Here is a 17191-nt window from a genome sequence, read left to right on the forward strand (position 1 = left end):
CTAGCCCCGACATTTACCGGGTCTGATTCATCTTCCACTGCCTCACTTGGTCTCGCTACTACTTCCGCAGAGTTTACCTCTGTTTGATCCTTCTAGTACGCCTCAGCTAACAAAATCAGAGGCAGCCCACGTTCATATGATATATCTACATACTACCTCCAAGTGGATGTGGCTTCGATCGGGACAAGCTCGCCAAAGTATCCTTGACTAGCACGGCTGAGGATAGCTTTCAGCTTAAGATCATGTTGCTGCAGATCCAATTGAAAAAACCGCATCAGCCACTTGCACACACCCACAAGGGTCCTCTCATTGGCTTTACTAAGACCCTTGATGACATGACGAAACTCAGACAGATCTACACCGTTATGACCATAACTAATTTCACCCTCACCATAATATATCTGAAAAAATAATTTATCTACCACCCCTGGAAACATCCGCAAATATAACCAATGTTAAGACCACAAACTATATTTCTGAGTATCGGAACTAAAAAAATTATCGACATCGATTAATGCCTAACAATAGGTTCTTCAATAGTACCCCTAACCAAACTAACCTACAATTATTACTCTGTACAATCTACATATTCGAAACTACTATACTAAAAATACTACTATGTATTTAATAGCTATCCTACCATGTTGTAATTAATATTGACAATATACTAGCATTTTCTAAACCTTAAACCCTAAGTCATACTGCTAAACACTAGGTCATACAGTGCTAAACCCTATGTCATACAGTGCTATCATAACCAAACTAACCTACAATTTTTACTCTGTACAGTCTACATATTTGAAACTACCATACTAAAAATACTAGTATGTATTTAATGACTATCCTACCATATCGTAATTAATATTGACAATATTCTACTAAATACAGCATTTTCTACACCATAAACCCTAGGTCATACCGCTAAACCCTAGGTCATACAATGCTAAACCCTATATCATACAATACTACCCTAACCAAACTAACTTACAATTATTACTCTGTATAATCTACATATTCGAAACTACCATACTAAAAATACTACTATGTATTTAATGACTATCCTACCATGTTGTAATTAATATTGATAGTATTTTACTAAATACAGTATTTTCTACACCATAAACCCTAGGTCATACAGTGATAAACCCTATGTCATACAATGCTACCCTAATCAAACTAATCTACAATTATTACTCTGTACAATCTACATATTCGACGCTACCATACTACAAATACTACTATGTATTTAATTTCTATCCTACCATGTTATAATTAATATTAACAATATTCTACTAAATACAGTATTTTCTAAACTCTAAACCCTAGATCATACATGTATAAACCCTATGTCATACTGTGCTACTTTACTTATTAACAACAATATAAGTATAAAAGAAATTACCAGAAAGTGTTTTTCAAATCCGTCGATCAAAAACAGCAAGGCTTCACTGCGCTCTCTTCCTCTCCTCTCTTCTTCAGACTTTTCTCTTTTTTTGGATTAAAATAAAGATTTATCCTTATTTTTCACCCTTTTATAAGAAGGGAAGAGGGGGGGCGCGCAGGCGGGAAGCCCCTACCCGCTCTCTGAGAGGGCGGTTAGGCCATCCACCCTCTCAGGGGGCCTTACCGCCATCTGAGAGGGCTGAGGGGGCGGTAGGTGTCTACTTTTACCATTCTTGCCACAGGAATCTATTTATTCAAATTTTTAATAAAAAAATAAAAAAAAATTCTTCCGGAGCCTCTTATGCACACATTGCCTTCCGGTCGAGTGAGCCTCCGGTCCAGCCCATCGTCCGGCCCGTCAGCCCAGGCCGTGACAGAGGGTTAGAAATAAAATGACAATAGAGAACAAGCTGGTGAGCAAGCCTACTGATGTTCTTTTCAAAATAATTTCTTCGTTGCAGCAACGGCAGATTCTTCTGGGCAAGCCGGAGAGGCAAATGACGGAGGAAGTGATATCGAAGCTGAGAAGTAAAACCCACAACTTAAAATGCCGTCACAAGTTGATTTTGTGAAGTCGTGTTTTGGTGATCTGCGTTGGGTTCTCTCATCTTAGCGTCTGGGATATTTTTTGGTGATTAATCAGGTTACTGTTGGTTAGCTTCTCAGGTTGCGGGGCCGGTGATGTTTTCTGTTTGGTAGAATGTGAGCTGGATTTCAAGCCGGTTGTAACTTTCTCCTAGTCTCAAACTATGTCAGACTCTGGCTTTCAATATAAGTCAGGTTAGTTCCCTGTTTTCTTAAAAAAAGATGCAAAAAGATACCCTCACAATGTGTAATGAGATAATCTTCGGCAGGAGAATCAAATTAGATAGAGTTTATTAGTTTAGTTAGATTCATTAGTTGAAGATAAAATTTGTTATTCAATTTAGTTAAAGATAAGATTGTTAGATGAATTATTAGGTGACAGCCCTATGGTAAGATAAGATTGTTAGATGAATTGTCAAACAATAAATAAACAAGATTAATTCACGTAATTCGCTGCTCAGTACGCTCTGCTAAGTTAACCCTGCCGATCCAGTCAACTATCATACCACAATGCTATGGCAAAAAAAAAAAGTAACACGGTTGTGCATTGCACGTACAATGGCATCCCCACGACAACATCCACCGGACCACTAAAACAAAGTTTCAGAAAATTCACCTCAAATATACGAATTTCACCTTAACAACACAACTGCAGCCTACCCCAACACCTGAGGCTAGTGAGGAATACAAAAAAATAACATCCCTTGGAATTGCCGCTAACAAGACCAAAGCTACCTTTCATATACACAGGCAACAATTTGACTGAATCTGCCAATTAAGTTGCAATTATGTCGGAGTCATTTAGTGATGCCTGTCAAGTGGTCACCTTGGGCCGGACAGTTCCACCGCGCGAAGGTTATATGTGGAGTCAACAATCCAGTCGTTGCGGAGAGGAGCCAACTCAGCCTCCTGCCTCACCACCTCCACCTTCTGCCATTCGTCCCATCTCTCTGCCAGGCCATCGCCTTCGAGCATCCTCACCACCTCCGACATCTTGGGACGGTCCAACGGGGAGCCCTGTGTACAGAGCAGCGCCACCTGGATCAGGTTCTCCACCTCGGTCTCTTCGTAGTTGCTCTGCAGATCTGGATCCACCAACATCTCCACCTTTTTCTCCTTCAACAATCCTTTCACCTGCAAGATGCCAATTGGAATTATATATTTTTGCCAGCTATTTCTTGCATTGGGCAGTCTGTTCATTCCATCGTTCTGATTGTTCAACATATTTTTATAATGCATCAGGCATATAGCAGAGCTGCTGATTGCGCATTAGCATATTCTAGACATGATTGATGTCCCCTGGAGGGTGAACTACCAGCTTGTCACTTGCCAATGCACTCTTTATTAAAGAAGGGAATGGGTTAAGGGCACTTCATGATTACAGGAGCCTGATACCAATAGTTAAGAAAACAAACTATTTAAGCATAGCCACAGACATTGAAGCAGAATGATAAAACAAAAGCATGAGCTGTAGCGCGGTAATACTGTATGCTCATTAATCAGGAGAAAAGTTATTTACCCAGTCAAGCAGCATAACATCGTCATCATTTGCAAGACGAGCAAGATCAAATGCCCTCTGTCCAGTAATAAGCTCCAGAAGCATGATCCCGTAGCCAAAAACATCAGTCTTCTCAGAGGACTTCCCAGTGGAAAGGTACTCGGGAGCAATGTGTCCAATTGTACCACGAACAGCAGTTGTTACATGGGTATCCTTGTAGTCCATAAGTTTGGCAAGCCCAAAATCACCGACAACTGCCTCAAAATCCTCATCCAAAAGAATATTCGCCGCTTTGACATCACGATGGATAATCTTGGGATCACAGTGATCGTGCAAGTAAGAGAGTCCTCTTGCAGATCCCAGTGCAATCCGTCTTCTCGTATCCCATTCAAGAGGTGGTTCAGATGGCTGACGCTCTGACATCAGTACAATTAATGAGAATAGGAAGCATAAAGGTGATATTCTGATTGTTTAATTGCCTGTGGCAGCAATATTCAGAATAATTCAATAACAAGAAAGAACAAAGTACCTCGTAAACGTGATGCGACACTCCCATTAGCCATGTATGGATAGACTAGCAATCGTTCAGTAGGTGTCATGCAGAAACCACGAAGTCGGAGAAGGTTCCTGTGCACTGCCATGCTAATCATCTCGACCTCTGTTTGAAACTGGAGCTCACCACCAGGTGTACGCTCCTCTTTTAGTCTTTTCACTGCTACCAACGAGCCATCAGCGAGCCTTCCCTTGTACACTTTTCCAAAACCACCTCTTCCTAAAATGTTCTTATTGCTGAAATTATCAGTTGCAACTTGAAGCTCCCGCAATGAAAACTTTTTAAGCTGACCAAGATGAACTTCAGGATCCTCCTCAGCTGAAGAAAAAAGGGACTGCAGATGAACAGACAGGTCATATGGATAACAGAAAACAAAGTATAGCATACGATACAGACCAGGCACATCGAAGAAATGCTCTTCAGGTTTACGACGGCGCCACATTGCAAATGCGATTGCAGGAACAGCAAACACCAATGCCGCACCAGCAGCAACACCTCCAGCGATTGCTCCAGTGCTAGAGGCACCTAATAGAAGTGGAGATATAAATCCAGGAAGCACATGCCATCAAGAATGCTAAAGTTTTTCTAATGTACTGGTGAGTAGATTCAGAAACTACCAGTTGATTGAGTTGGAGGCGATGGAGGATTGTATGGAGGAGGTGGGGAAAAAGGAGGAGCCCCAGGGCATGGCTTCAAAGTACCAGGACCACAAAGAAGCGGATTGTTGGCAAAACTGTAACAATCAAGTAATATCCATCATCCACACTGAAGATGCAGTTAGGCTAAGCATCATCAAATTGTCCAGGTAGGCAGGTACAAGACCTTATAGGGGTGAAGAGTGAAAAAGAACCAGTCGATGGTACTGCTCCTGAGAGGTGGTTGTTCGAGAGATCCCTGCATTAACATAATAGTTATATATTCATCCTACACATAACACAACTATCAAGAGAACAGTAGTAGTGCACATGCTACTTACAGTACTTGGAGAGTGCTGATATTGGTCAAGGATATAGGAATTTGACCAGACAAGCTGTTGTTGTTAAGACGGCTATCCTTGCAATTAGGCATAGAAACAAATAAATATTTTTGACTATATCAAAATATCAGAGAACAGAAGACAAAATAATAAACATAAAAAAAATCAATGATATGACTGCCATTTGATATAGAATAAGCACCAAAAAAGTAAGAGGACGGAGGAGAAACAAACACCTAAGTCCATGTATGAAAAAGAAAAATAATAAAGTTAGCTAAATACCAATATGTCACACAAATCGACAAATGCAACATCACATGTTCCCCTTATTTTTTCGGTGGGAAAATATATAGGCTGTTCTAGACAAAGAGATCAAAAGTCTAAAACAACAGCCAAAATAACAAATTAACTGAAAAAAAAAATCTAAACAACAGTCAGAGTAAAACAACATACGTGGGTGCTAGTAAACAAAATGAGTACTCTTACAGGAAACGCAGCTTTGATAGATTCCCCAAGCTGTCAGGGATATTGCCAGAGAAGTTGTTCATATACAGATCCAAACTGACCAGGTTAGTTAGGTTGCCCAGTTCAGGGGGTATTGTCCCACTTATGATGTTGCTGTAAAGCTCCCTATTACAAAAAAAAAAACAATATAAATCAGTTTTCAGATGTAAAGAAATGCATTTCAAAACGAGGAAATGTGTGCTACAACTAAAAAACAGAATCAGGCATAAAAATGTAAAGAAAATGAATTTTTAAGATGCACCAACTTCTACATGGACCATTCATTAGCTTGACACAGCATACTGCTCATCCAAAACTTCAAACAATTACACCAAGGGTGCATACAAGAGACAGCTAATCCACATCTTGCAACAATTAGCAAAACCAGCTCATGCAGAACTTACAAATATTGGAGGTTTTTCAGCTGACCAAGCTGGGGCACTAGTACACCAGATAATTGTGCATTTCCAAGGTCACTGAGAAAGAGGGAACAATTAGAATCCAAATGAGCACATCTTTAACACTTGGAAATGCATAAATGAGAGCTTTTTCACCCACTTACACTCTGATTACACTGTTATCGTTGTTACACGTAACATGGAACCATGTACATGGATTAACGAGAGAGGGATCCCAGCTCTGTAATACATTGTTAGCATCTTTCAAGCTTTGCCGCAGGCTGTACAAAGCATCACCTATGGACAAAAGGTACCATTATCATCAGCAAGCATATTCACAGTTAAACCGAATACATAGAAAGTTTATCAACAAATTTGTATGCAAACGTTCTGGAAATAAGCAGGTTTCATAGGAGAAAACAAAATGTGATTGAAACTTCCAAAGCAGAGGCCAAAGCTACGTAATTGGAAGTTCCTTAAACACTAAACAGACTAGTTCTTACAATTGGCTCGTCAATTGTTTATGCTCTTCTACCTATGGTAAACCATGGAGACGCATTGTATAGACCTATACTGTTCAATTACACAACTAGGATGCACTCCCAAACAAGAAAGAAAAAACTCAGACGCGACAAATAGTTTTGTCACTAGCATCTACAATTCTCAATCAAAACACAGAACAAAACGAATCAAATAATGTCACCTTAAAGTAAAACGCAAGCCTCGTAATGATAAAACTTTTTTCCTCTAAAATAGGGCAGGAGCGCTGCCGTTCATTGAAGGAAGAAAGGAGTTTGAACGATACAGAAACCCGTCCACTGAAAACGGAAAGGGGCATCAGACAATTACAAAACAAAAAGAATGGAGCCTTATACAGCACAACAGCTAGCACCCAGCAAACAGAAAAACAAGAATTAACTAAGTTATCACATAATATAACTCTTTGTTTAGTTTTGGAAGACAAAAACGAACAAATTTTCTGTTTTAAAACAAAAGCAAACAAACTAGGCCAACTTGGTGGCTTCTTACTGCAAAATTATTGGAAGGGGATTTCACTGTAAATTGAACTCCCGACCACAGAAAATATATGACAAAGTGAAACAACTACACGGAACCAAAAAAAGATCCATTCTCTGTCGACACAAAGCTACTAAAGCATAGCTTGTTTTTCGAAACATTTAATCATAGCTTGTTCATTCCCTTGCTCCACCAAACCAGAGCTACAATCAGAACTTGTATCTTGTCGATATAAACGCCAAGAAGCCAAAAACATCACAACCAATACAATCTCCGAGGATCTGGATTCGGAGAGATACAGACCATGATTTAAAAAAGTACTACTTAGGACAAAACTAAGCGTCAAGTTATAGGTAAAAAAAGAAACACAAGCTCAGATGCTTCGTCCCCTGCAGTAGAGATTTCAAACATGGAAGCAAACCAAACAGCACAGCACAAGGGGCTACGAATCAGATCAGGTCAAACTCACCCTCGGTGTTGGCGACAACCCGTCCCGCCCCGAGCACCACCGCCACCGCGACGACCGCCGCCCACCACCTCCCCGCCGCCGCCGCCGCCATTCCAACTCCAGCGCCAAGCGGGCCCCACAACCTCACCGACGCATGGCAGGCCCCACCGGTGCTCCTGAGCTGCACGGCGCCGGCCGATCTGATGCGCCGCCGCCGCCGCCGGCCTCTTCCCCCTTAGCTCGTAACCTCCTCCTCCTCCTCTCTCTCTCTTCCCACAATGGAAGCGAGATTTTTTTTCTCTCCAGAGAGAGAAATGCGACGAATTTTTATGTAGCCGAAATTGAAGTGCTCTGTGCGCGTGTGTATGTGTGTATGTTCCGACCTAAATTGTTCTACTCCGCGACGGGACCATTGCCTACGCTCGCGGAAGGGGAAGGACGCAGAGGGCGGCCTTGTCAAACGCCACTGACATGCGGGGCCAGCTAAGGACTGGGGCCGCGTGGAAGCGAGTGGGTGGTGAGTTGAGTCGCGGGTCGGGGTGGCGCTTTTGGGGAGTGGGGTGGGTGATTTTTTGGAATACAAGTCAAATACGCGTACACACTCACATACTAACGTGGATATTTAAATAAGATTAGAGTATATAACTTTATATAGTATGAGTACGTGTTTTAACCGCTTAATACATTCATATGTATATATATTATTTTTCTTGAATTTTAAAAAATATGAACACGTGTGCCAAGCGTATAACTTAAATCCGGATGATCAGGTTCACCGTTATGCTCATTTCCCGTGGGGTGGGTCACTTGATAGGAACCACTGGGAGGGAGGAATACGCGAAGAGGAGCAGGCCGCGGCGGCATCTCCTGACATGGCGGCATCCGGGCGCCGGGATCTCGTGGACATGGTCCTCGGTACGCCCGGTCTCGTCACTTACTCTCGCGTGATTGTGTGGATTGGTACCATTAGGATGACAATCGGATGTGAGAGTATAGATGGTGCTTTTTTATATTATTTTTTGGTTTATGGGTATACTCGTGAGTATTTACGGGCGAAGAGCTGAGATCATACATGTTGTCTGTATGTATATCTGTTTACCCACTAGACCTCCTCCATCTGTATCTATCATGAGCTCGGCCCGATCCAAATCACATGTGCGCGGACATCAGCGATGACGTTGGGCCTAGACACGGTAGGATTAGGGCTAGGTGGCGGCAAGGCTCAGGGGCGGTGCAGGGAGGGGCTAGGTTAGCAACGGTGACGCTGGGCGATGGCGAACAGGTGGGCAGGAAATCAGCCAGGGACACTGGATGCGGGCTATGGCGAGGGAGCGTTGGAGTTGAACTATTGGAGTGGTTAGAATATTAGAGATTTAGGGATGGGTAAGTAGGGTCCACATGTCATATATATTAATGGGTAGAGTTTCACAGGTATAGGTATACCTTACCTGTATCTATATACCTGTCGGGTAACGATTTGTGTCCATAAATATACCTACGAGTAGTAAATAATAAACAAATTTGACATTATTAGAGTATTTCCCTGCAGGTGAACGGACAAAACTATCATTCCTAAGTACAACTGTACGCAAGCACTTAGGATTGGAAAGCTCATCATCTGGGTTGTTTGATCCGTGGAAGGACTCATTTCATGTTTATTCTGGTAAGAGCGTTGTGTTAGGGTTTGTTTGTTTGGAGATTTGCTTTTATCTTTTCTAAAAAGCTGTGCTTTTGGTTTTTCTAAAAAGTTATTTTTGAATTTTAGTTGTTGTCTTTTATAATAATTTTTTAACTTCCCAGCACACCACTTCTTAAAAAAAAAACTCTTCTCAGCTGGCTCCTCAACTATAATTTATTTCCTTAAACAGACTTCTGCCTTTTAAAAACTACTTTTAGCAATACTATTTATTTCTGCTTCTAACTTCTAGCAGAAAAAAAATTAGAAGCAAAAGTCTAAACAAAGATATTTAGTTTAGTCGAGTAAAGTACACGATGGGATTCAATCCAGACACACAGGTTCCCCTGTGGCTACTTTGTCACGCCTTTATTTTCGTATTGGTATCGTGGTCGTTGAGTATGAGAACAAATTGATTTGATTTACCCACTCTTTCTTTCTCTAAGAAAACAAGGAAGAACATAACATAGAACAGTCCACTGCTGAACAAAAACCAAATGCTTCACTTAGTCCACTGCTCACGGTGATGCTGTGGACTACGGAGCAGTACGGCGAGTCCATGGATCGGCCCTCGCCTCACTGCGCCACGGGCCCGCTCACCTCCGTGCAAGCCCAGCTCACTGAGAAATTCTACTGTGTTTGTACACAGATCAGTTTGTGTAATCAACTAAAAACATTATGTTAAAAATTGTAAAAATTCTAATAAAAATATGATAGTATAGAGTATGCTATCATCTACCATCTCATAAAATTTTGAGGTCAAACAATAACTTGTATAAGTAGAAATAAAAAAAATCTGTAAATAGTATCTTTGTTGAATTTTCTCTTTTTTATTTCTCCTACAATTTGTTGTTTGAGCTTACTTTTATATGGTGTTAAATAATAGTATGCTCTATATTATCATATTTTTGTTAAAATATTTTAGAAGTTTTAATATGTTCGATTATACAAATTGATTTGTGCAACGGTTACTAGTAGAAAATTTCCAGCTCCGCACAGTCAAAACGCCCGCTCCCGTGCCGTGACACGATAAGAAAATCCGGGTCTACTGCCACCCCGTGCGCAGAAAAGCCAGCGCCGATCCGGGCCCACCTGTCCCACTGTCGTCCCAGGGCGCGAGCCAATCGGATGCCGTCACGCGGGGAGAAAAAGTGTCTACCGTGTTCGGTACAAACGTGCGATGTGTCCTCGTGTGCTCCCTCGGCTTTCCTTCCATTCTGGTGGGCCCGCCGGACCCGGTCAAACTGTTTGACGCCGCCGGTCTACTCAGGTCGTTATTACTGCTAACGACCAGCAGCCGAATGAATTAACAGCTGTAGATTTAGTTAGGTGATTTTAACTTTTTTGTGAAAGAGGTAATTTTAACATTGTGGAAACCAGAAAAAAAAAAGTAGGTATCAGTATCAGTATCATATCGACGCGAGTCCTATCGAGCTTTTGGCAACTTTGGATTATACCAGATGATAACTGAAGAATTCTTTTTTCTGGAGGTGCAAAATTCTTGGCCGTAGAAGACCGTAAAGTCACTCAACGATCGTTCCCTCTCCGAAAACACCAAACGTCTTACCATGTTTTCTCTGGAAGATGGTGATAGAATTGTTTATGGGAAGATAGACTTGGAGTAAACAGAAGACTATTACAAACAGTTATTTGATAGAGAAGAGAGATAGATTGACTCTGACTACATATATATTTAGTTTGAAACTGAAGCTTTTAACACCTGAGTGGCTACTTGTCTTTGTGCAATATTTTACTGTCTTGTGCAACCTTTTATCTCTGAAGAGATTAAGAAGACACTTAAAAAGATGAAAACTAATTCAACACCTGACCCTAATGGCTTTTCAGTGACTCTCTACAAATAGTTGTGAGAGCACTTGGAACATATCTTTTTAGAGATATTTGATTTGTTCCATAAAGCAGAGTTTTATTGGAATATATGTCGACTATATGTACATGGTATGCTACAGATAGACTTGAGTTGTAATTGGGTGAGGTTAGGATTAGAGTTATAGTCAAATTTCTAATTCCGGACCTTTAAATAGAAGGCACCACCGTTATGACCAAAGGTAAGACTGAAACAGTTAGGGAGGAGCGCCCGTAGTCATACTCCGACAATGTAGGCAACTTGACTAAACCTCGTTAAAAACATCGTGTCTTGTGTGGGTATCTTATGCTTGGCTTGATGATCCTGGTGATGCTTCCGTTAAAAGCCTAACAAGTTTAACCTTAAAGATTGAACTATGGCTTGATCACTTTGATTTCAAAATTGAAAGAGGCCAATAATATCAAGCAATATCGACCTATATGCCTGTTGGGTGTGGACTACAAGATTTTTACCAAAGTTTTGACTTTGAGGCTGACCCCTTTGACTGACTGACTTAGTAGAAAATCTCAAACTGCTTTTATTTCTGAGAGGCAAATATTAGATGGTGTTGTCATCTTGTATGAAGTTCTACATGAGTTGAAAGTTACCACAAAAATCTAGGGTTATTCTGAAACTAGACTTTGAAAAAGCTTATGATAAGGTGCAATAGAGTTTTTTAGAGTAAGTTTTGCGAAGGAAAAATTTCCAAAAAAAAGTGGATAGAATGGACCAAACAGGTTGTTGAGGGTGGTAGAATTGGGATTAATATCAATGGTTCTCCTCGAGAATATTTTAGAACCTTCAAAGGATTGAGGTAGGGTGATCCTCTTTCTCCTATGCTATTTAATCTGGTTGGAGATGCTTTGGATGCAATTCTTAACAATGCTAAAAAGGAGGGGCTGATAAAGGGTTTACTACCTCATTTGACTCCTGATGGGATTACTCATCTACAATATGCAGATGATATCATTATTCTTCTAGAATTGGATGACCAATCAATTAGTTATACAAAATTCTTGTTGTACTATTTTGAGAGTAAGTATGGTTTAAAAATCAATTATGAGAAGAGTGATGTGATTATTTTGGGTGCTCCTGGTCAAAAACAAAAAAGAGTTGCTAAAATATTGAACTGCAAAGTGGGTTCATTGCCTATCAACTACTTGGGGATCCCAGTGAGTGATAATCGTCTTAGAGTAAGATAACTGATGTTTGTGGGTAAAAGGTAGTAAAGAGAATGGGATTATGGCAATGTATGTACCTTTTCTCTGGTGGGAAAACTGTTCTAATTGAGTCCTATTTGAGTTCTATCCTTAACTACACTATGGGGTGTGTAGTGAAAATAGCTCATTAGGTTATAATTATGATTTTGGTGATTAATGACAATATAATCAATGTTACTAACATGTTTATCAAGAATATATGTTAGTAAGTCTCATGGATGCAATACATAAAGAAGCCACCACAGCCGGGACAAGTTGGACTGAATTGGATAAGTCTCAGTAAGATTTGCCTCACCGGATGGTACGGTGCTCTGGGTGTTTGAACTCACTAGAGTATATTTGTCAAATGAGAGAGAGGCCTAAAGACCTCACCGGAAGTCCGGTGTTTGAGAAGAGTGCTCACCAGAGCAATTCTTCCAAAGAAGGTGCCGTGCTGAAAAATGAAGGTTAAGTCTTATCGGATAGTTCGATGATCAGTGGGAGTTGTACCGGAGCATTTCCAGAGAAAATAAGAGAAGTCTCAACCCACCGGATGGTCCGGTGTGAGAAGGATGAATGCACCAGAGTATTATTACCAGAGAAGGATGCAGCCACTGAAGATCAAAGGTTCAACCCATCGGATGATCCGGCGTGAATAGAATGAATACCGGACAGTACACTAGACAATAAACAGTGCAAAGAGGCAGAAAAGCCAGCTCGCCATCATGCTTTAGAAAGCTAGAAATGTAAGTATTCTTTAGGAAGACTTGTGCACTAGTTATATAATGCAGATGCTCTTCAGCTCTTATATAATGGATTTATACGCTTATGATCTGTAGTTACAAGTTATAAATTATGATTAAATTATAGGGGCATGCTATATAACTGCTTTATGAAGTTGTACTCACTTCATCATTTAAGAATTCGTTAGGCTGCAGAAGGCCTTCGAAATGTAACTTGTCTACAAATGCATCGTCGATGTCTGTAAGTATTCTATTTCTAGGTGATGATTCGACGGATTTGACAATGGCAATATCTTATTCAATACAAACATAATCTGTAACAAAACATATGCATAAGTGACTAATATAGCTAAAGAGAAAGGACAACAAATACAGTGAAAATATGTACCTTCACTATAAGAAATTTGAGCATCTATGACAAAAATGGTCATGACAAAACCTGAAAATATCACAAAATGTGAGTTATTTGATGACGATTCAAGAACTTTCATCATGAGTCCATAGTGGAGCAGTTTCGTTAGATGTGTCTATGACGAATATGAGCTTTCGTCACAAAATAGGAAGCAAACAATGATGAACTAGTACCGTCGTCATCGAATGTCCACTATTTTTTGATATTATTACATGTCATCATCATAAAAAATATTAGATGGTACCTAGTACACCTCAATGACGATATTTATCTTGTCACAAAATAATATGTCCAGAAAAATGTGGGAAGGAACCTTATTTCCCCTGCTCTCCATTCCCACGTTCCTCGATATGTTGTTATATTTCGATGTAATTGGTTTGATCTCGAAGGGAAAATAACAACCATAAAAGAAGATGGGTATTTTAGAAGCGATGCTAGGCACTAGACATTCGGATAGAAAGGATTCAAATTGTTCAAATTTGAGCTAATCTTAAATTAAACCATGTCTTCTGGATAGGCTATCCAAGTTTAGTTTAAAATCTCAAGACTTAAAGTAATCCTCTCACCCAAGCACCCATATAGCAACAGTGCAAACACCATCCAAACAACAATAAGATGACACGGTGCAAATTGCAAACACATGCGGCTACACTCAGCCTATGGCTCAGCCTGGTCCTGGGCTGCAACACCCAATCGACCCGATAGGGTCAGACCATATTGGCTGATTCTCTCCTATCGTACGATTACAAACGAATGGTCAGATGAGCTGGGCTGGATCTGTGGCAACAGGAAGCTTCCCGATCGACCTCTTCCAAATCATCCCCCTCCCTTGCCGCTGCGGTCACAAGCTCTACCTTCTCCCTACTAACCCTAGACCCCATCCCCCCCGCCACCTTGCGCAAGCGACTGGTCCTCCTCATCGACCAGCGTGTTGCACCCCGCCTCCTCAGCGCCCCGTCCCTCCTCCTCCACCGTCGCCACCGTGGTAGTCGTAGCTCTCCAGGCGTGGGGGAAGAAGCCACACTCATCGTCGTCCCGGCAGAGGTGGCAGACTGTGCTCAGCGTCATCGCCAAAAATGTCGCCCTCATCACTGTGCTCCTCTACCTCAGCGCTTGAGGGATACAATGTTCGCGTCACCGAGCTCGAGGCTTCCCTCGCGCGCGCCTTCCGAATGATGCAGGTGCAGGTCGAGGCCATCGACCACATGATTGAGTGAGAGGTCGGTGCCGCCAGGAATGAGCTTGCCGTACTGTTGGAGGAGAAGCGACTAGCGCTCGAGGGCCAGCTCGCCCGACTCGATGCTAGGGCTGACGAGCTCAGCGACGCGCTAACTGGGCTCAAGCGGGTGGAGTAGACGAGCTTGAAAAATTCTAGGATGATGTGAAGGGCAGCCTGGGCTCAGGTTCTGGGAGTGAGGTCGATCTGGACCAGGTGCGAGCTATGACCAGGGAGATCGCCATGAAGGAGGTTGAGAAGCATGCTGCTGATGGGATCGGCAGGGTGGACTACGCAGTGGCCTCAGGTGGGGGAAGAGTCGTCCACCACTCGGAGGCGTATGTGGCTAAACGTGTTGGTATCTTAAATTGCTTCAGCCGAGCTTTGGGGAGCCCAGCCAGTGCTTCACCATGTAGGGCAGCAGTGGGTTTATGGAGATCTCAAGATATGTATAATCCCTGAGGCAGTCATGCTAGAGCATGTCTCCAAGGTAAGACTTTTTGGCAAGCACCATCTAGAGAGTATTCTATATGGTTGTACCAGGTTATGACATGTACATGCTTGTTGGGAATGCGCTAATTGAATATTTATTGTTTGAATCCTGAGTATAATTGATAGTATTCGTTTGACAATGTTTATTCATAACTATTCTAAACAAATGAACATGTATTGTTGGGCTACTATTGAAGGGGATGAATGTGATACAAAGACAACTCCATTTATCTTTGTCTAGTCTTTCTATTTAGATTGCACATTTTGATTTTTGTGTTCATGATTCGTTTCCAAAATCTTTTAGATTGTGTATCAACTGATGCTTTATTTTTTAGCTATCTGTTGTCTTTTGACTGTTGCAGTTGGTTCTATAGGGTAGCTTTTATCTTTTGAATAAAAACTTGCTTCTGTGCCCTGTTAAGCTGTTACTATAATTGTAGCAATATTATCAAGAAGCACATAACTATGCAAGCAATTGCTCCCTCTTTATTTTATCTAAGATGATAATGCTGAAGTTCGGCTGGTTGATTGCTGCTGTTGGAGATACTGGTAATCTTAACCAGAAAGGGAAAAATTCTCATAAGCATGGTCTGAGTTGGCAATGTTTTTAGGAATTCAGCTGTAGTTTTGGTTAACATATGTTTTTGTTCAGACGCAACAAATATACCTACTGAATGTATTGAATATCTATTTTGAATTGACAGTAACTTACATTAGTTGGTTTTGAAGCAAGCATCACGATATTTTATTGTAGAGTATATCATTGGTGTCTCCTGTTTTGTAATTGGTTTTGATATCCTTTAAATCCATAATTATACTTCATTTTTTCTCATTGATAATATTTCCTTCAAGCAAAGATACCTGAACACTTACTCTGGTGCATGAGAGTAAAGATATCCTTTAAATCCATAATTATACTTTATTTTTTCTCATTGATAATATTTCCTTCGAGCAAATATACCTGAACACTTATTCAAAGCTGCCACTAGTTCATCTACTGTACACACAAGAGAGCTTGAAGAAATCATCTAAGAATAAAGGCTGCGGGCACAAATTGCTAGTAGAAATGAGGAAGAAATTGAGGAAGCAAATGAGTCAAACAAAAAGCACGAAGACCATATAGCACTTTTCATAGGCAAGAAACAGAGACCTTGATGTAATGGGATGGTCTAATTGTTCATATTATTCTGTAATGTATTTCTACATTGCTATAGGATGCGTGATAATTCCATGATAATTAATTGTTTCATCATAATCAATCGATGCATGTTAGATCCTTAGTGTTGATACACAAAACTTTATGACGAACTGTTTTGTCACAACGATCATGCTTTGCATGATGATTTTTTTTTCATCATGGATGAGAAGTGACTGAGAATTTTAGTGATGAAATATAGCTGATAATGACGTTTAATCTTACATTACATGATGAATAAAAATGTCATCGAATAGTTTCTCCTATGATGATAATATAATCATTATGTCATGTAAGATGTTCAATGACGATGTTGTGGATTTCATCATTAAGCTCATTCTATGATATAGATTCTATGGCGAAGCGCGTGATGCGTAAAATATGTTATTATTATTATTGTGTAATAAAAATATCATTATACCATGATGATAACATGTCATTATCGCTAGTCAGATTTCTTATAGTGCTTGCGGGATAACTTTGGTTATATGCGTCTTATTTGATTTGTTATGTCATGATATAACTTTTGTTAGTGTACAATTTAATGTGTTCTTGGTCCCTTCTAACATCTGAACATCGGGTATATACTAATTGATTCTTTTTTATCCTCAAAAGAATCTATCTGTGACACATATACAGATAGAAGTTCAATTATTACAATATAAAAAAGAGTGTGCCATAGCTAGTTGTGTCAATATAATCTTTTCACGGCATCATTAATTTGCATCACAACGAAAGAATACCTAATATAATTAACTCTAGTTAACCAGTTATCAAAACATACTGATTAAATTAGTAAACCCTAGTTAACCAGCTATCAAAACATACTGATTAAATTAGTAACTGTAAGCAGATCAATTTATTTACTTGTTCAGTCTTGCTTTGGCTAGTTTCTTGCGGACTTGCAGTCACACATGTGCATGTGCTAACTGGCTATCGATGAAGTCTGTGCGGGCGTGCGGCTGCCCCCATG

General features: G+C 40.5%; 1 protein-coding gene and 1 pseudogene across 1 annotated transcript; one reads left to right on the forward strand and one right to left on the reverse strand.

Moving 5' to 3' along the window:
- Positions 1-2619: 2619 nt before the first annotated feature.
- LOC133919145 (LRR receptor kinase SERK2-like) lies at positions 2620-7752 on the reverse strand. Its single transcript, XM_062363426.1, has 11 exons — positions 7444-7752; positions 6122-6254; positions 5964-6035; positions 5542-5685; positions 5056-5127; positions 4902-4973; positions 4697-4812; positions 4476-4604; positions 4056-4397; positions 3548-3942; positions 2620-3162 (listed from the first exon to the last, which is right to left on the reverse strand). Exons 1-11 carry the CDS (start codon positions 7532-7534, stop codon positions 2851-2853), a joined length of 1878 nt encoding a protein of 625 aa, XP_062219410.1. The 5' UTR covers positions 7535-7752; the 3' UTR covers positions 2620-2850.
- A 941-nt stretch (positions 7753-8693) lies between these two features.
- Positions 8694-15397, forward strand: LOC133917931 (SUN domain-containing protein 1-like; annotated as a pseudogene).
- The last annotated feature ends 1794 nt before the right edge of the window (positions 15398-17191 follow it).

The sequence above is a fragment of the Phragmites australis genome, chromosome 5 (assembly GCF_958298935.1).
Source record: "Phragmites australis chromosome 5, lpPhrAust1.1, whole genome shotgun sequence".
Taxonomy (NCBI): domain Eukaryota; kingdom Viridiplantae; phylum Streptophyta; class Magnoliopsida; order Poales; family Poaceae; genus Phragmites; species Phragmites australis.